The following is a 20,074-nucleotide window of genomic DNA, read 5'->3' as shown; positions in this document are numbered from 1 at the left end:
TCAATGGACATGATTGGCTTATACCTCTGGTAAATCAAAAGCACATTGTGTGTATGTGTGTGTAGTGTGTGTGTAGTGTATAGTGTGTGCAAGCTCACATCTTGCTGTGATTGTTCATACATTGTGAATTGGAAGCATCACTACTGAATAAATTTATGCAATAGCAAAATATAATTTCATAAGAAAAAGAAGAAAAACCCTATTGAACTGGAAGGAAATGGAGACAAGTAAGGGCCTAAGAAAAATGCTATAGGTAACAAATCTGTGTCCCAAGGATACAAGGTCACACCTACACTCTTACGTGCAGTACAGTTGAAGTTGCATTGTTTGTGTTGTGATGAGAGGAGTGCTGGGTCTGCTCTCACACTTCCTAGGGCAGTGGAGCTACTTCTGCTGGTGATGCAGATCCTATTAAAGTCAAATGGAAGCTCCCCATGATTTCAATGAGAGCTGGTCAGGTTCTCAAAATAACTTGGGAGAAAGAACTAGCTCAGCCATCTTTCAGCTTCTACCTTCATGTACTTTAAGAGACAGGAATCAAACACAGCATTATAGTTGGGACCATGTTCAGACCTCCTTCTACAGGCAGATAACTTAGGTGCTGTGACCACTCATCTCCATCAGCTGCAGAGACAGCAGGTGGTCCGACTCACTCGCTGCCCTCCTGAAAAGTCATGTCTAAATTAAGTGCCTGTCATGGGCAGTCTGAACACGGCCTCTCGAACTGCCCTCTTGCTCCAAGGCCTTCCAGTTTTCCTTTTTTTTTTTTTTTTTTTTAAAACACAGATTCAGACCCTAGGCTGGAAAGAAATCATGCAAAGCTTGTGCAATATCCCCCAATGGGCATCCTAGGGAGGGTCACAGTTGATACTCAGAGATCAGTGCTGGCCTTGGCAGTCAGAGCCTGGATCCGAGCAGAGTTGCAGGTCTTGCAGAGGATGTGCCCATCCAGAGGGTAACAGCCCTGATTGTCCCCTTCAGACAGGAGGCCACCACAGTCCTAGGAAATAAGCAAACAGAAAGAGCAAAGTAAATAAGAAAGGAGAACAAGATTAAGCGAAGAATCTATTAGCCAAAGAAACTCTCTCCTCACTCTCCACCTTGTAACAGGATCCAGCCTGAGTCAGCATAAAGCATGAAGCTGAGGTACGTGATGTCTTTCACGATTAAGCCATTTCCTGATAAGAGACAATGCTTCAGAGAAGATGGGTTCCCAAGCTCTCTGCTGAATTTAATCCAATTGAAAATAAAAGGAGATTATTCTCCTCACATTTCTGAGGAAGGAAAGGTCTTTAGCATTGGAGAAAACATCAAACTTAAGCACATATTTATTAATGCAAAAAAGGATAAAAAAGAAGCATCACTGGGAAGAAGTTTGGTACTAATATCTGACTACAAGTAATCTCTTTTGGAAGAGTTAATGCCGCAAAGCTATAGCATCCATTCCAGGGGTGACAGCTAAGCAAACTCCCTGCCTGTCTACCATTACCAGAATTGTCACCTGTGTTTGTATTGCAATTGGCCCAAAAGGTTGTGACTGAAGGGAGGATGTCACTGAGACAGGCACATGGAAACCCCACTAAAAGGCCCCAAACCTGCTCCAGAGACCTCAGACTCTAAGTATGTAAGGCTAAGCATAGCTGCTAGGAAAGTTGGGAATTATCCCTCACTGTGTGATCAGGCAATCACTTGGCCCAAGACTGCTGATGGAGCTGCAGTGAGGGGATTACGGCTTGCTTAGATGCCCTGCCTCTTCATCATAAATCTGTTTGTAAATATACTTGGCAAGCAAGTGGTGGAAAGAGAAATATCATTGTTGTTCCTTTTGAGATAGCTGAGGCACAAGGAGACCAAGGCCAAGTGAGTGTCTATGTCCTGTGTTCTCAACTGCATCTACTTCTGATATTCATGTGTGTGAAGCCTAGGTATCTCAGCAGCCAGCATGGGGACGTGCTGTATGATGAATTAGGCTCTACAAAATGTAGTGTAGGAATGCCCCAGCATCTTTAAAAAACTGGGCCTAAGTAATGGGCTGATGTGTACCCTGGAAGCCAAGGTCAGACTGAGAAGTCAACCAGATGCCTCAAGTTTCAGCCTAGACCTTTAAGCCGTAGTCCATCCTTCTTTCCGATTAAAGTTATTAAAACCTGCAACTGCGATAAGAAATACATTTGGTCTTATTTTCTTACCCTGCCATCTGGCTGATGTATTATCTAACAAGTAACACTTGCATTGAAGAATTCTTGAAGGTTCCCTAACACAGCTGTTCCCACATGTTAATTGCTTTAAGGTGATTTTTCTTCTCTGTCTTCAGATTCTTACCATCAAAATTATATGAAGTGCATAATGAAACTGAACAGGAAAGTAGCACAAAAAGCATTGCACAAAACAAGAACGATCATGTTTATGTGTCCATTAAAATTCTTCAACCCAGAGCCATATGTTGAGTTTCCTGTACAATCTTGCTCAAATTCTAACATGCATTAGCTTTCATTTTAAGTACATAAACATGACCAATATTTGTGTCCAAGCTATAATTTATGAAGTTCTCAAATATTAGGCCCTAATTACCTGAGTCACATTCTCTTGCTCTCCTAATGAACCTGTTATAAACAAGGGACCTGATTTTCTTCTCATTTGTGCTGATATAAATGAGGAAAAAATTCCTCGCATGCTGAAGTCAATGAAGTAATTTGATTGCAGAGCCAGTGTTACAATAGGGTATGCCTGTCATGTGTATAACATGAGGCAGTGATGAAATTAAGCCAACCTTTGCCTTCTGTCCTTCATGGGATTAAAATACTAACCTCACATCGGTAGCACTGGACATGGAAATCACGATCCAAGGCAACAATGCGTACAGTCTCCTCTTGTCCTGGGGCCGGCATGATGGGCTCCTTACACACTGAACATCTCGGTGCAAATTTCCTGAAGAAAGAAGAGACGGTCCCAGTCATCCTCAAACTTGGAGCAAAAGTTTTTGTTAACCGCACCAGCAAGCCAGAAACGTGAGCATTTGTACAAACACGCACACACATACGTACACATATGTCACAGTTTGCAGCTTTGCACAGCTGCTTCCTTGGAAAGAAGACAGGAAGGAGCACTTTAGTCTTACAATGCAATTTGAGGCTTGCAGGCTATTAAAGAGCATTTTGCAGACTATTAGGAGAGGACTTCAAGAATATCTGACAAGCAGCAAAGCATAATCTGCTTGCCCTATTTAACAACTAAAGTGCCTGCTGAATGACCCATGATTGTGACACCTATGCACTGCCATAACTCTCAGGCTCAACCCCCAGCCTAACTCTAAGAAAGTCCATGCAAATCTTAAGGTTAGAAAGATGATCAGCATCTGCTTCAAGAGCATCTCTTTAAAAAAGTATCAAAATATTAAAATTTGGAGATTGAACACATAGGTAAAAACTCTTAATAGACATGGTAAAAAGATTTGCCTTACACTACACTAATTTGTTGAGGTTTATCCCATCCATTTTAAACTTCTGAGCCATCTTACCCACTTATGCACACAGGAGTACACTCCTGGCTGTGCTCACTCTCAAACATGAAGCATCAGGGCAATTCTGACCAGCTGCATTTTCTAGCTAACCAACTCTCCATTATCCATTAGTGGGTTGCCCAGGCTTAAAAGAGAACAGGTCTGGGTGCAGAGACACCAATGCTCTCTTCCACGGTCAGCCTGAGTCAGAAGTGTGTAGTGACAATCACTCACTGTGTGAAGGGACTGACCTGAATCGGGTCAGCTCAGGGATCAACAGGAACACAGACCTTTCTTTTTCTCCTTATAGGGGCCACTGTATGCCCTTCTGTCTAATTCACATATGTTCTGTATTAGCTCTGGTTTTGCTCGTCCCAATTGCCCATAAGAAGTGGCCATCTCTGCTCCTAGGCAGGTGGGTATGCTTGAAAACATTTTAGCCTGTGGTGAAGCATTATTTGCTGTTTTGGTTCAAAACCTATGGGTACCAATTCCCCGGCTGCAAATTCTGCTTACAAAAACCAGAAACTTATACCTACAGAATCTGCTGCCATGTAATGAGAGCTGGGGTCATGGGCTATGGAGCGTGGGCTATGTCCACGACAGAGGGCAATGCTTATGGCAAACATCAGAATACGAGGAGATCAAAGCCCTTTTCTTCTGAAATGCCTAGGAAAGATTGACTCTGCCACCCAGTCTGTCACATGAACCACCTCAGAATTAACTAGCTTAGAAAAGAAAAAAAAAAAATCAATCTGTACTAGGAATAAAGAAAAATATTAATTTCACTGGCAGCAGATGAAAGATGCCTGTGTAGCTGCGATCTAACGAAAAAATGAATTAAACAGTGGCTACAGCGAGCGCTCTGAAAAATAACTTAAATGGATCATGATATGACCGGAGCTGTAATCGGAGTTAATTATATGCTGCTTCATGCAGGCGCTTCGTTGTGCCATTTAGCTCAAATGTGGTGCTTAAAAATACTTCAACATTTCTCTGTCCAGGCCACTGTGGGTAATTCATTATGAGCCAAATATTAACTCCCAGGACCCAGAGATGACTCCTGCAGATTTCAGGGGATGTGGATGTGCTACTGCAGGGCCTAAGCTCAGGGGGTACCTAAGTGACAGCGTGAGCATCAGGTACAGTTTTGTTATCAAGAGAATGTACAAGAGCACTTGACCTCCAGACCAGGAGGACATGTCATCCCTAATCAATTAAAACTGGGCTGGCCAAAGTGCTGCTAAAAGCGTGGCTGGCCAAAGATTTCTGAGTGTCACGTTAGGTCTCGTGCTATTCCCGTCATCTTCCCCTCAATCTTTCACTCAACAATTGTGTGTCCTTTCCTTGGATTGACAGCCTCCCACTTTCTACTCTGAGAGCCCTGAGGTCTACATCCAGTCACTGCCAAAAGGCTTCAACATGGGACATCAGCTCTTGCTCCAAACCTTTCTCCTGAAGGCATGTGAGCCCCTGGCCTGTGGGGCTTGGGGAAGGAGCAGTTTCCAAATCATGGAAAGTGGGTGTTAGGGAAACCCTTCAGGAGCCCGAGTGGTGTGTAAGCCTCCTGTTGGGCCTGTGCTTAGGATCAAATTTTACCTTACACACAACTGCTGGCACAGAAAAGCAAGGCAACACAGCAGCTGCCAATTAACCCAGCCTATCTGAGCTACAGGGAACATCCTCATGTTGGATTTTAACGTGCCAGTTGATAGTGGCTGCTTCCCTTTCTGTCAAGTCAGCCTGCTTCTTTGAGCTTTCAGGCCTACACACTGATGTCACGAGGCTCTAATTAAGTCTACCCCCTTAGAAATTAAGAGATAAATGGTTGAGATGTAAACTCACATTTGTCAGTATTGATTTCCTCTTTTAATTGAGGGGTGTAATGTGTCTGTCTTTTCCATACAGGGGAAACATTTGTGCTCTGATTATATCTACCTGTCTTCCCTAGATTAGTTGTGATGATGGGGGTGGTAGCGTGGCAGTGACAGAAACTACTTGCAACTATACCTTTCAACTTACTTTAAATAGCAGTTTCACTATAAATTATTACCAGGGCTGTATTTTTAGCAGCTTTAAAAAGCTAATTAGCAACTAGAAACAAAAGGAGCTGTGAGCATCCTGTAGCCAGCTAGATCCCTCTAGCCGGTAAGCAAACACCTGCGGAGTGCAACGGTACAGGACCTCTCTTAATTGCTCAGCTGAAGAAGCGGGGAGACGCTGATGTGGAAGTGCAGGTACAGGCAGCGAGGAGAAACACGCACATGCTGAGTGCAAGGGAAGGCAGGGGGAATGCGGAGCATTTAAAATGGAAGAACACAGAGGATATCCATAAATTCAGATCTAAGCAAAGCAGAGATGAAGGAGCATCAGCTCCTAACCAATTAATCTTGTATGCCACAGTGTGCCTGCTTGGAGCAAAGCTCTGCCTACTATTTAAGAGCCTTGGGAGGAAGCGGCAGAGGGTTCAGATCTTTTTGGATACTCAGACTAAAAAAGGAGAATTTTTAGGGACAAAAGAGAAAGACAATAAGCAAAGCCACTGACAACAGCTTAGGCCGTACTTATGGAAATCCTCGATGCAGTGGATGTTCCCACCAGCATCCACGGTGAAGGGGATCCCATCCAGGCTGCGATGGCACATCACACAAGTGAAACAGTGGGGATGGTAGGCCTTCCCGGTGGCTCGGAGGATCCTTTCCATGATGGGCTTTGCACAGACACTGCATTGCTCCAGTGTGTTCTGCAAACAAAACATACACAACAGATATAAGCACCATCTCAGCAGCACATTTACAAAGGTCAGCTGGGTTGGAGGCTGCTGCTGGTCTACTTGGAACCTTTAGGTACTTTCTTTTCATTTCTTCTACATAAGTGCAGTACAGGCAACAAAGAGTATGATAACAGCACAGGGCCTGGATCAAGCCTTTAGTTTAGTGTGAGAACCCAAATCAGAGCCTCCTCTCAGCAGCTCTGATAAACCATCAGAGATGGCCCATCAGGTGGGTGCATCTGAGACATTACAGCTTCTGTAGCCAAGAGCTCGTGAAGGAGTTATGCAGCTTGCACGCCTGGGTTTTCGCCTGCGGACTGCCCAGCCTGAATGACCTTTTGCAGCTGAGTTGATTAGAGACAACCTCCACAGCGTGCAGTGCAAAGCTGAAGCACAAACTCCTGGGGCTGCACAGAGACCCCCTAACAGCTCTGCCAATACAGCTCCCATGAAGAATCTTTATCTGCCTTGTAAGAAAATCTTGATCTTCCTCTCCCACCATGGAGACTACTGTTGAGTCTGGGGACAGAACAAAGCAGTGTCTGCAATGAAAGCATTACAAGGACAGGAGTTCAGGATGACTTAAACTGTTCATTTATCCCTGGCCCAAGATGTTTGAGATAATGACTGCGAAATGCCAGCCCTAAGGCCATGATCCTTACTGCACAGCTTTTACATACTGGCCTGCTCTTGAAGCGCTGGAGCTAAAAAAACCCCTCACCTTTCAAGTGGGGTCCATTGAATGATTCATCTCATTTCAATCCTCAGTCACCCTTGCAGTTAATTATAGAAACACCAAGATAATTTTGCTTCAGATGGTTGTCTGTGAGCCACACCAGCCCTTCTGACATCAACTGTGCAACTTACTCTTTCAAACCAAGCACCTTAAAGATACATGCCGTGAAAGGAGGGTGCAATCCACATAGATGCAAACAATAAATCTGTGGCAATGATTTGAGTCATTTCACTGGACGTTCGGAAAGCAAACTTCACCTATTACTCTTACTTGGTGCATCTGGAGTTATCAAATAACATTATCAACCAGTGTTTGAATCTTGGATGAGGTAGAAAATCTATGATTACAATATTGATTATGATTAAGATAGACAGAAATAAGGAGGGGGAAAAAAAGGAAAGGAAAAAATCTAATGGGACAGAAATATAGCTGCTGGAAGGCAGATCGTGTTGACAAACACAGGAAGGCTAAAGTTCTTCTGCCTCCTCATGCAACAAAATTCCCAGGGAAAGTAGTGCTCTGACTGACCACATTGTTATTGCTTCTTTGAGCCAATAGTCTCAGGGGCAAGATCCAGTCCTTACATGTGCAGCCAAAATGTACTGTCAGGAGATGAATCACCCAGGAGCTCAGAGAGGTTACTTCTACACTTCTACATATTTGCTATCGGACGTTATCTCTGGGCTGCAAATCACTGGTAAGATACAAACATAGAAATACACAGGTTCGTATCAGGAGATCAAAAGGATTGCTTTTGGAAAGGTCGATATGAACAGTCCTGAATTTCAACCCATATGAGAACTGCCTCACACATTTTTAAAGAGAGCACAGCCAGATTAGTGTTGATTTCAGACTGGGTTTTGCTTTATGCCTTGTAATAATGGGCAGGAAAGAATTATTGCTGGCCTTTCTGTCTGGTTGTTGTCACCATCATCATCACTGTAACAGTAGCTGGTATGCCAGAAAAAGCAAGGTCAATAATTTTCTCCTTGGGAGAAATAACCTGGCAAATTTACCGTTTTGCTTTGCATAAGCAGATCGCATCATCTCAGTCCGTATTCATGCTATTCTCTATATTGCCAAGGAAGGAATGCAGCTCACCTGCAGATACTGATGGAAGATTGTGCCACTCACAAGGCATTTACTATGACGCCTTCTGAATACGTGCAGGTATGGAGTGTTTGCCTCACCAGGTCACTGCTTGCTTCATTTGCAACAGTTGCCAACAACAGAGGCCAAAATATGAGAACAGGGCAAGCAAAACACAGCAATTCCTTAGGCTATGCTTCCAGCTTCCAGTGATTTCTGGCTTAGGGACTTCCTGAGCCAGAGCTTGGCTTCTCCATACTTAGCCTCAAGTGGATGTTTCTCCCATAAACTTCCCTAATCACTTTTTGAATTCTGATAAAACTTGAGCACCCACAACATGGGCAGGAGTTTTATGGCTTACCTACACACTGGGGGCCGATCTGCTAAGCTGTTCCCTTGGTCTGCTACCGCAGCCTATATAACAGCGCTCCAGACAGCAACACTGAGCACAGCCTACCTGGTACTGTGAACAGGGCGGAAACCTGCAGCTGCAATCCACCCTGCAAAGGGATTTAACACCAAACAGCGTGACCTGGAAACGCTCTGACTATGGATCCGATGCAACCCCTACTCGCATGTTTCAAACACAGAGTTTAAGACCGCAAGGGATCATTACAATCATCTTGTCTGACATCTCGCATTAGCACTGACTTTGGTGGGAGTTTTGCAGTGACCAGGACAGCAGGTAATCATGCTTCTGGATTATACCTTCAGAAAACACGTCTTCTGCTCCCAAATCTCAGCTCAGTCGCACTGTTTGACATTCTCGCAGCTAAGTAAGACAAGCATTTTAAATTAACCAACTCGTGATTAAACCTTCTATACAACCTGAAAATCAGACCTGAGAAATTTATTCTTTTCATGCTTCCAAGTCTGTACCAGTGAGGAAAAACAAAGTCATTAGTTTCAGACTCCAGCTCACTCCCTGTCTGGGAGTGTATTTGCTTAAGCCTCTTTCCTTACTAGAACCTTGGCTCAGACCCTTCTCTTCAAGGTGTTACCAGAAGATGCCAAAGGGAAAGCTTCCTTCATTCACACCCATTTGACATCAGGTTGCTGTAAGGCAGGATTTGGCCTGTGGAGCTAACAGAGTTTTCTTTGATTCTCTAATCAGGTTATCCCACATGCCTAAGTGCTGCCCCAGCAGCTAACAACCTGCATAAAGGTATTTCTGCACATTATGGGAATAGCATCCCTGTAGGATTAGAAGTTTGCCTTTTTGATTTTGCTCTCTTTCACCGTTTAGCTAACTCTCCTAGCACCTCCTGGAGCTTTCAGACCTTCAGAAAGTCAAACAAGATGAAGAAAAAAACGAACAGCCCTATTTTTCTTCTTTTCTCCCAAACTGCCATTGCCAGCCCTCTGTAATCAACAGGTAGAGCTAAAGGCATCTGATGAGCTACAGAGAGGGCCAAAGCAACGCACAGAGAAGAAAGATAAGAACCGGCTAGGAAACATCAGACCTAAGGACTGTGATCAAATTCATGTCATAAAAATATGGACCACAAATCCAGCATGGGCTGAGGGTAAAGTTTATCATCTTTTCCCACATTTTTGGCTAAGAGGCAGAGGGTGCCCTTCTTTTTTAGAGACACTTATGTCTCCAAATCCAACTAATTTTTTGGGTTTGAAAAGGATGGGGAAGGAACCATCCATTTCTAAATGGAAGGCTGGCCCAAGGTTAAAGGCTGATTCTGGGTCCACATCTCTTGAGGGCAGAACTGCTTATTCATGGCAAAAGAAAAGAATCTCACCTGGGGAGAACAATGCACCCTAATATACCAGTAAGAAAAATAACCCCAAGCAAAGACACACTAAAACATAAGCAAAGAACTGAAATGACCAGGACATCAAGCATCAGCTTGCAAGTGAAAACTAAGAGACTTAAACATATACAGCACAATCAGCAACAAAGTGGGAACAAGCTGCTTGGGAACAAGTATTTGACAGCAAGTGGTGGGGGAGTTGTTGGAGGGCCTCCCTATAGCAATACTTGGCCCTTCAGAAACCACAGAAAGTCAAAGGGAGTTATCTGCAGATGTTAGGTTTAAACATGGGACACAAAGCGAAAATCCAAACTGCTGGAAAAGACTTCTGGGGTGCAAGAGCCATTGAAAACTGGAAGTGGGAAGTGTTTGAATCCCCTCCTGAAAACCTCACATCCCATATGGACAGCTGGCAAATGGCTTCGGGGTGCAGAGCTGCAGTGACAGCCTGTGGGCTGCAGCTCATCTTGCTTCCCTAATGCTGTAGATTATAACCTCTCATAAGCAAGTTTTGGGTGACAGCAGTAACTCACAATATAGTGCAGCACAAGGACCCTCCCACAATGACCTAGCAATGAATACAGAAGAAAAACCACACAGAGATTAGTCATTGCTTCTTCTGTATCAGCAATTCATCCAGAGTTCTAATGAACGTAAATAATCTCTCCTGCACTCTGAACAACAGACCGAGAGCTCACATACAGGGACATGAGCATGGTATAGCTTATTTTGCTGGGAGAGGGGAGGGAAGTTGCTGGAATAAATTACATTGGCAACACAGGCACAGGGACATGAACTCACTTTCTGCGAGCATGGCAGAAGAAACACATTTTTTGGAGTGACTGCACAGAGGAGATGGTATTGGCTGCGGGAATCAAAAGTGACTGTTGTGCTAAAAACAGGCATATGGTCAACTACTGTAGTTGAACTGTAACTTAGTAAAGTGTGGTAAGTGAATTGCTTTAATCTTGTGACTCCGTCCTTCATTTCCTCAGACTGTGAGGAGAGCAGAACAGGAGACATTCTCCCCATTGTGGGATAATTTTTGAGGCTTGAAAATGTTTCCATACTTAAGTGAAGACAGAACACTTTAATCTCAAGAAGTCTGGTGAATTTATAAACCCCAAATTAGATCAGGTCAATTGAAACACTGCACTTCAAATAATTTCAAATGGTTTCATTTAGGTTTTAGGTCTGCAAATACATAGTTGGATTATAAATTAAATATAAAGCAGACATTGGTAGAGGGGTTAAGTGTCAAGATGTAATTTCAACACTTTTGAAACCTTATTTTTGGCATTATTTCTAGAAACGGAAAATCCCAGACCTGATTTCCACCCCCAAAATCCCCAGCCATCCCCAATTGCTATCTCCACTGATGGGTAAATCTTGGCAAACACAACATTTAATTCACTAATGGCCAGCATGAAATTCCTTCCTCCATATTTGAGGAGAGAATTTGGGTATGTGGGAGTTAATCTTTCTCACTTAACTTGACCAGCTGGCCACATTATTAGCAGTGGGTGACACTCTCCTTCCCTTCCTGCTGCTCTCAGAGGGATAGGTCCAGCAAGGGAGAGCCCTGCGGAAGCATCTTGGCCGATTCTCTGATGTTCGGGCCACATTGCCATAGCTGCATCTGTGCGTTGGGGCAAGAGATGTGACCCCTGACAGCCTAAAATATCCTGGCAAAACCCCCTAATTCAGACACAGTGGTAAGCAGTGAGGGTGCTCTTTACCTGGTATAGCTTGTTTTGCTGGGAGAGGGGAGGGAAGATACTGGAATAAATGACACTGGCAACCCTGTAACATTACCAGCATGATGTGGGTCTGAGCTGGGCATACGGCTACCAGCTGCATAGCATAGACTCAGGCCCTGGAGATTGCTGTATTCAGTGGCTTTCAAATAGTTCTACCATTCGGCTCAGTTTTTAGTGGCTTTCCCAGCACAGTAGCAATACCATGGCTGGCATGCTTCCCCTCTGCTGGAATTTGCTTTTCTTGTCAGGAAAACCAAATTCAGCTTTGTATTTTTGGACTCAGAGCAGCTGGAGGTGAATCTGGCAGAGAGTCCTCTCAGCATACAGGGTGAAGGAGTCCCTGTCCCTTGCCCTATAACTATTAGGGAAAGACTAGATATATTTTATGGCTTATGCTAGTAGCAAAGACAACAATGACATGCAATTGAGTCCACAAATGTGCAGTAACATAAGGGCTGTGATGAAAATGGAACAGGGCTTGAGAAATGCTTCACAAACGATATGCAGATGTCAAAATACATTCTACAGTGAGAGAAGGAAGGAGCTCCATTTGCTCCTTCTTAAGACAGCTGTCTTCTCAAGTAAAGGCTAAGGGATAGCTTTGCCGTTGTCTGAGCGTACCAAAGGCTGGAGAGGAAACTTAGAGAAGGCTGCTGGATCCAGCAGGCATACAAGCTGGCCATACTACCTGGAGAAAGGTATATATTTTTAATTGTGAATGTAATTAACGTTTGGAACAGCACAGGCAGGGACAGGGTGACTTCTCTGTTCCTCAGCGCCAGCTTAGGTAAGACCCATGTCTGTCTCTAGTACCACCAAGTTGAGAGTGATGAAGGAGCATCAGGGTTAAATGATCTGCTCTGCATTGGGCTCAGTGTCCAACCACAATCACACTGACTCCTTCCAGCTAAAAATCCACAAGAAGCCTGATGTTGGAAATGACTTAACTACTTTCTGGCACTCAAAGCTACTCATCTTCTGCACACTCCTTGCTCTGACAACACAGAGATCTTTGTCACTTTAAAACAGCAGTGCTTAAGAATGTAACAAATGAGGGACTGTTCTCTAAACTGGTGGGCTGGAAGATAAAATGCCTGGATTTTACTTCTGGCTTTTCAACCAAGTAACTGCCAGAGGCCAAGCACTCCCATGCTCTATGCCTCAGTTGGCCTGTAAATAAAATGGCTGTAGACGTTGCATATTCCAGTGAGAAACTGGATGCTGTTAGGCTTGATAAATACTTGTGAAGTAGTTTGTGTGCCCAAATGGTTGCTTGATGGAAACAAGATATTTTTAACAGCAAGATTTCAATTTTTTTAACCTATAACAATTGCACACACCTCAAAAGTCAACCAGGTCTGACTTCGGGAGGCGCAGTACTGGGGAACAGCACCTGAGCTGCTACTCAGAGTACTCCAATGTGGCTACAGCAATTTGCAAGAGTAAAGTATTTTAATACTGGGGAAATGCTTCTAACTTACAGTTGACTTTTAAAAAACATGGAGAATAAAAGGGTCTATGCTTATGAAATTTTTTCAACAACAATAATTATAGTCGCATGCAGTACTGAATAAGCCAAGCAACTGAAAGCATCCTTAGCAACTACTATGTAAAAGGACGTTGTTAAATATCTTGGTAATCAGCTCCCGTTCCTTCAGTAATTTTCATTCTAGTGAAGCTGCATTTCCAAGCCTTCTCACAGCTTTTCTCCTGCCAGCAGAAAAGAGGAGCTGCATATTCCCCACAAAATTGAGACAGTGTATTGTGCATGTTGGCAAGCCCAGCTCATGCTTGCTGTCAGCACTGCTGACCACACCAAACACCAGGTATGAACCCCAGTATAACTACATGAAGTCAGTCACACTACACCAGGACTGCATCTGGTCCAGAAAACATCCAACCACTAGGCTAGGGCAGGCTTCTGGAGTGCTGGAGAGATGAGCATTTGTAAAGCACCAGCAGCACCACCAGAGCACAGGAGACAAGCCTGCCTTGGCACAGAGGGATGATCTGATAAGACAGTTTCCATCTCTGATTTCTTCAATCCAAGGAGATCCTGAGCTCACGACCAGACCTTTGGCCCTCGTTCCAAACCGTTGCATAATACAACGCCTGGCGCAAGATGCTGATTTTCAAAGATTTCTAATTTGAAGGAAATCCCTCAAAATCCCTCCCAGAATGCCAGAGGTAAACAGTTTGTTCAAGGCTTCTGCCGCTCAGACAAACTGGCACAGAGCTACTGCTGAAATCCCTGGACCCTGTCACACAACGGCAGCTATGCCTCGGAAGATTAGTATTGCTTCATAACACTGGGGTCGCTACCTAGAGATAAATCATCTGCTGGCTTTGCCGACTGCAGAAAGATGGGTTCAAGGATTTGTTAGGACTCTTTTTTCCACTGGAGTGAACCTCAGTAGCTTAAAAACTATGATATTCTATTAGCTTTGCTCCAGAGGGACAGCGGGAATACATCGTAGGTTTTGATAGCCTGAGCTTTTACCTATTATTAACACCTGCATGTCAGGTGACAGTGCCTACAAACCATAATCATAACTCGGGGCTCTGCAGTACAAAGTGCTCTGGGGGATAAAGCAAAGCTGCTCCCTATGCCCAAGCGCTTCCAGTCTTTGCACTATAGATGTAGCACTGCTTGCCTTACATGTTCTCACCATCAAATCCACCTCTTTGCTCAAAACGTGATGTGCCTGACCTTGTATGCCACCCTGGGAGTTTTGTCTAAATAAAGACCGAAGGATCCGTCCTGTTGCGATTACTTTCTGCGCAGGCAGCAGAATTACATGCAGCTGGGAGATGTGGCAAACAGTGAGCAGATAGACTCTGCTCCTTGTTTAGATACAATTGTGGACAACAGAGATTTCAAGCTTAATTAGCAACACTGAGGAAGCTGTTAGGCATTTCAAACCGCTTGCAGTTTAAACTGATTAGAACTTTGTGAAAACAAAACAAAATTGTGTAGCAAATTGTTAGGCTAAAATTCAAGTCAAACTGAACTGCATCAAAGGAAATACAAAGAAGTGACTATCGGCAAGAAGAGGGCTTTTTTTTTCTTTTCTTTTGGTAGAGAATTTAATTTCATAGCCTTTAATAAACACGATGCTCCAATCCAAGCTTGCCACTCTGGCAAAGAGCTTAACCAAAATAACACTGGAACTCATAGCTGGCAGACCAAAGAGACTATGAATTGGTCAAATCTGGGCAGAATACAAGAAAAAAAAATATCCAAAATTCCATTCAATCTTCCTGTTTTAGACTTTTGATGTAACTGACCACTGACATGGAAATGTTATCTTGACCTTAACTGCTAAAGCTGAGTTGTGGAGGAAAAAATGACTGACTCTGTGACATCTCAGTGGTTATTTATAGTTCCCCTCACCCTCCTCTTTCTTGGTATTTTTACATTAGAAATGAATTCTTGCCTGCCATGCTTTTCCTGAAGGACTGTCTGAGCAGTGCAAGAATTTGTGACATAAAAACCATCAAGAAAATGGAATCTTGTTGATTAACATGGAAATCAAATTTTAATTGGAAACTCTGTCAGTAAACTAGTATCCAGCAAAGCTGAGCTTTTCTTTTTGGTTACAGATTGAACACCACCAGCCTTTTAACTACAACCTGTTTAATGCTGGCATTTTATGCTTCCTGCGCTCTCCAAGAGAGTTTTCCTGGACAAACCAAGGGAAAAGACAGGGCTACTAGTTGAGAATCTACGTACTTCTGAACTTTGCACAAAAAGAAGGCAGAATCCTTCCTCTTCACTCCTTGAGAATAAAAAACCCTCATCTCTCTAAGCCACAAGAAAAGGCACACAACCCATTTTCCCCTGGTTATTTCAAGTCACAGATAACGGCATCTCTAAGTTGCTTCTAATAGCTACCAAAGGTTAAATATTTCAGCTGAATATCAGTTTAACAGCTCCCCCTTCCACCTAAATTGCTCAAGCAAAGAGAATGCAAAGCTTCTCCTGAATCTGTCTTAAAAGTCACAAGAGAAAGTTGTGTTTTCTAGTGGCAGGGGCAGAGCACTGGAAACTAAAGGTGCTTGGCTTCTGTCCTTGGGTTCACCAGTGACTCCGAGAGTTTCGCTTCATTTCATTATTTTCCACCTCTGTGCTTCACATTATCTGTGGAGTGGTTTTAGTAAACTGCTGGGAGGCCTGTGATGCTCTGACAGAAGTCATGTCTCTCTTACGAACACCAAAGTCGGCACCTAGAACTACCAAGAAATAAACAACTCCCCAAACTGAACCAAACCAAAAAAACAAGCAAGAAGGTAATAAGATTTTGCACAGAATTTCACAGAGCTTTCACCAAAACACTTTTTGAGTGCATGTCATGGTTTAACCCCAGCCAGCAACTAAGCACCACGCAGCCGCTCACTCACTCCCCCCCCCATCCAGTGGGATGGGGGAGAAAATCAGGAAAAGAAGTAAAACTCCTGGGTTGAGATAAGAACGGTTTAATAGAACAGAAAAGAAGAAACTAATAATGATAATGATAACACTAATAAAATGACAACAGTAGTAATAAAAGGATTGGAATGTACAAATGATGCGCAGGGCAATTGCTCCCCCCCCGCCAACCGACCCCCAGCCAGTCCCCGAGCGGCGATTCCCTGCCCCCCCTTTCCCAGTTCCTAAACTAGATGGGACGTCACATGGTATGGAATATGCTGTTGGCCAGTTTGGGTCAGGTGCCCTGGTTGGGCATGAGAAGCTGAAAAATCCTTGACTCTAGTCTAAACACTACTGAGCAACAACTGAAAACATCAGTGTTATCAACATTTTTCACATACCGAACTCAAAACACAGCACTGTACCAGGTACTAGGAAGACAGTTAACTCTATCCCAGCTGAAACCAGGACAGTGCAAGATAATAATTTTTCAGTGTATATGTGCAAGGTGTGAAATACAGGTCATGGCAACAGTTCAGCATAAAAATAGCTGCTTTTAATAGATAACGTAATCCAGTATAAAGCTTGGAAAGAAAACCCCAAAACTCACAGCACTTGGATGCTGCTGCTACCCAAACTGACAGTAAGAATATGATCCCCCCAAATCCCTGATGTGTTTCTTGAAGAGTTGCCAAATGCATTTAAGTCCCTGATGTGATGAGAATGTATTGGAGCCTTTAGGGGAATGGGAGACTTATCTGTGCCTGGAATATGACAGCTGAAAACTTTGTGGGTGCTCTGAGGTCCTTCCAAAGGAAGGGGAAAAGGTGGCTTCTTATTTCCTGAAGAAATGCTCCTGAGTGATATGCATATATTAAAGACTTTGGAAGAACACTGGGCAGGGACCAGAGGCAACCAGCACTGGCCATTGACAAGAATAACACAAAGCAGAATTTAGTGAGTCAATGTAAGGCAAGAACTGTGTTTCTATACTCTTTCCCCTCCACAACAAGACCAGGAATTTTTTTTTTTTTTTTTTGGGGGGGGGGGGCAGGGGACAGGATTTCTTCAGAGGCTTGAACTAGTTATCCCCTGGAGCGACACCCATTATTCTGTCTACAGTCAGACTCTAATTGGAAATAAATGCAGGCTGCTGAGTAAGTCCAGGGCCAAATATATCACCTAGCAAGTACTGGGATTATATTTAGATGCACTGACATCCCTATTCTTTTCATTCAGATGACCTGGCTGTTTGCTTCAGCTCCTGGTCCGGAGAAGCAAGTTTGAGCCACCTGCAAAGATAAGAGTGACAAAGAAGAAGGGGATACAAAAAGGGAAAATGGAGACAGCTATGTTAGAAGAATCCAGACAAGGCATGGCACAGATAAGAGAACTTCCCAAAGAAGTCAAGTGAGATGTGAGAAAAGTGAAAATCCACCTGCTTTCTAGCTGGAGACTGATGTTCCACCCTGAGAACCCATCCATCGCCTTCCTTCCTGCACTATGAGATGATCTCATTCACAGACAGACAGAGATAGACAAGATGATTTACATCAGCCCCTCTGCACCTCCAGCGCATCTCTGAGGGTGCTTCTGCTAGAACTTAGCAAGATGTACAGTTGGGAGAAAAAGGATGATACATTATTCCTTCTAACCTTACAAACTGATACCCGCACTATAGATCAGAACCTTCCTGGAATGTGTCAACAATAGCTTTGGGCTACTCTTCTATTCAAGGGACTGTTGGGCAGAAGATTCCTTGCAACACAACTGCCTACCCAGTTGATCTAACCTCTTGGCACTGTTCTTTTGCTCTCAAACTAGAAAAATTAGGCTCCTTGTGAAAAAAAAAGAAAAAAAAAAAAGGAGTTTTCTTATTTTGGACAGACAACGTGGAGACTTGGATACAGAGATATTGGATGGCAAAACCATTGGAATGCAAATAAAAACGTCTTGGGCTCAGAGTTGCCATCAAGAGCATGTCTGAGTAGGTGGTAATTCTCTGGTGTCAGCAGGGTTAGTCAAGGATGTTCAGAGCAGGAAACCTGCACTCTAAAGTAATTTCTTTCCCTTTCATCACCACAAGAAATTTTGGATTAATTTGGAATATGAAGGACACTGGTCTGAGCTGTCGGGAAGGTTTATGTCAGAGCAGAGCAGACTGAAAATCAAGCTGACAGCTGGCATTTCTTTACCAGGTCTTTTACATCACTTGAGGAGGCTGCCCTGGATGCTATTTAAAGTTGAAAAGCACAGCCACTGAACACTGTGCTAGTCAACTAACTGTCAGTTCCTAATATATACTAACCAGATTACTCCTGAGTTTGTGAAAGCAACACCAAAGGCTTCCAGCCAAATATTACATTTTAAAAAAGAAACAACAGTTGAGAAAAAACAGCAAAACCCAAATGTGAATGGAGCTTTTGAAGAGAAGAGATTCACTTGGTCACACACAGCAGTAACACAAACTCCACAGTCTTGTGACAGCACTCAAGAATCAACAAGCAAAGCAGAACAGCAACGGAAGGAGAAACCAACTTGTCCAACCTCACTGTTTTCCTAGTGACACAGTTACATAAGAAATGTGCATTTATATAAACACACTGAATGTATAATGATATTATATAACGTGTTCATTCTCCAGTCAATAGCGTCCTCTCAGTGTATGGACTCTCCGGCTGAAATCACAGTGGTTATGGAGTATAGAGGAAAAAAATAACATTATTCCAGGATCATTTTGTTCTGTAACTGTTCCATTTTGTTATGGGGATTTTCTTTCCGTAACAGTGGAAAAGACCATGCTCTGGTGCTTCATGCAGTATTTTAAAAGGCCTGAGATCACCTGCACCAGTGGTTGTTTCTCATTAACGTAACTGCAGAATTGCTCATCTCCATCCTAATACAAGTTACTTCCAACTTTCCTTTCTGAAGGCCAGAAATTGCCATTTCCCCAGCAAGAACATCTGAACACCCAAAGTAATCTGACCCTTGCCTTTTGCCAAGTAGCTCACACAAAGTAAAACTGGTATGGCTCGCATCTTTCCATAGCTGCTGATTTAATGGATCCAGTAATAACAACAGAAGGAAGGGCCGTTCTTTATCACGCTCCAACTATGGACCAGACCCAGGTGCAAAGGGACAAGACAGTCTGGAAATAACATGTGTCCCGTGTACCTGATTGATCCAGCTAACGCAGGCAATATGGACAAGTGCTGGTGGTCTCCTAATGAAGGAAACACATTTTGCTGCTGGCACCATACTACCCTCCTGTGCAAAGTGGTCCCTCCCCCCAGCTTCCAAAGAGATGAGGGAGAAGGACAGAGGGACAGGGAGTGGCAGTGAAGGGCGGGGAGCAAGGAAGCGATCTAGGACTTTCTGAGTCATCCTCTTTTTCCGGGTTTGCTGCTGGGGCAGCATAGCCCAACTCTGCCCTACCTGCAAGTTTTCCTATGGAAAAGTTACCATTGGCTCCTTCACATGCAGCGTGAGTCCAGCGAGCATCCTCCTGCCAGTTCTGCAAGGGCAGCTAAGGAGTCTTGCCGGAAATCTGGCCCCAGAGAGAAACAGCAGTGGAAAGCAGCCATTTCAGAAGCACATTATTAAGCCATCAGACCAGTAGCTACAGGATCCCGATGGAAAAGTTGATCCAGGCACTTTGTATAATTACTTGAGCCCTCCCAGAGTCATTTATTCCCCTTTGTGGTTGGCAGGGAAAGTCAATATCTTCTGGAGCTGCAAAGTCATAGGGCTTTTTAAGAAGCCAGGTTTGTAGGTGAAGACATTTCTCTTTGTAAAATCTTCACTTGAGTACAGTATTCAGCAGCAATCCAGGCTTTCTGCAGAGCTAATGCAGCAAGTTCAAATGAGCATGGCACACAGGCAAGTTTAAGCTTTCCATTTGCTTTACCCACATATGTTTTAACACTCACATTTTTAGATGAGGAGGCATAAAAATAGCTTAATTGTGCATATTGCCTACAGTACTGCTGGACTCCACCTGTGGGAAGGAACTGGAGTTTAAATTTTATTAAAGTTGCACA

The 20,074-nt window shown here is 43.6% G+C and overlaps 1 protein-coding gene across 3 annotated transcripts in view; it reads right to left on the bottom strand.

Annotated features, from left to right (window-relative positions):
• Positions 1–842: 842 nt before the first annotated feature.
• LPP (LIM domain containing preferred translocation partner in lipoma) overlaps positions 843–20,074 on the bottom strand; it is a 314,060-nt gene continuing 294,828 nt past the window's right edge. For all 3 annotated transcript variants that reach the window (XM_010573061.1, XM_010573063.1, XM_010573064.1), the window contains 3 exons: positions 6,064–6,242; positions 2,808–2,928; positions 843–1,000 (listed from right to left, as the gene is read on the bottom strand). In XM_010573061.1, the coding sequence (XP_010571363.1) occupies positions 872–1,000; positions 2,808–2,928; positions 6,064–6,242 (429 nt within the window). In that variant the 3' untranslated portion in view covers positions 843–871. The remainder of the gene's footprint in view (positions 1,001–2,807; positions 2,929–6,063; positions 6,243–20,074) is intronic.

Source organism: Haliaeetus leucocephalus, unplaced genomic scaffold (assembly GCF_000737465.1).
Source record: "Haliaeetus leucocephalus isolate CR32 unplaced genomic scaffold, Haliaeetus_leucocephalus-4.0 Scaffold362, whole genome shotgun sequence".
Lineage (NCBI taxonomy): Eukaryota > Metazoa > Chordata > Aves > Accipitriformes > Accipitridae > Haliaeetus > Haliaeetus leucocephalus.
Note: the sequence above shows the minus strand (reverse complement) of the source record. Positions and strands in the feature narration are given on the sequence as shown.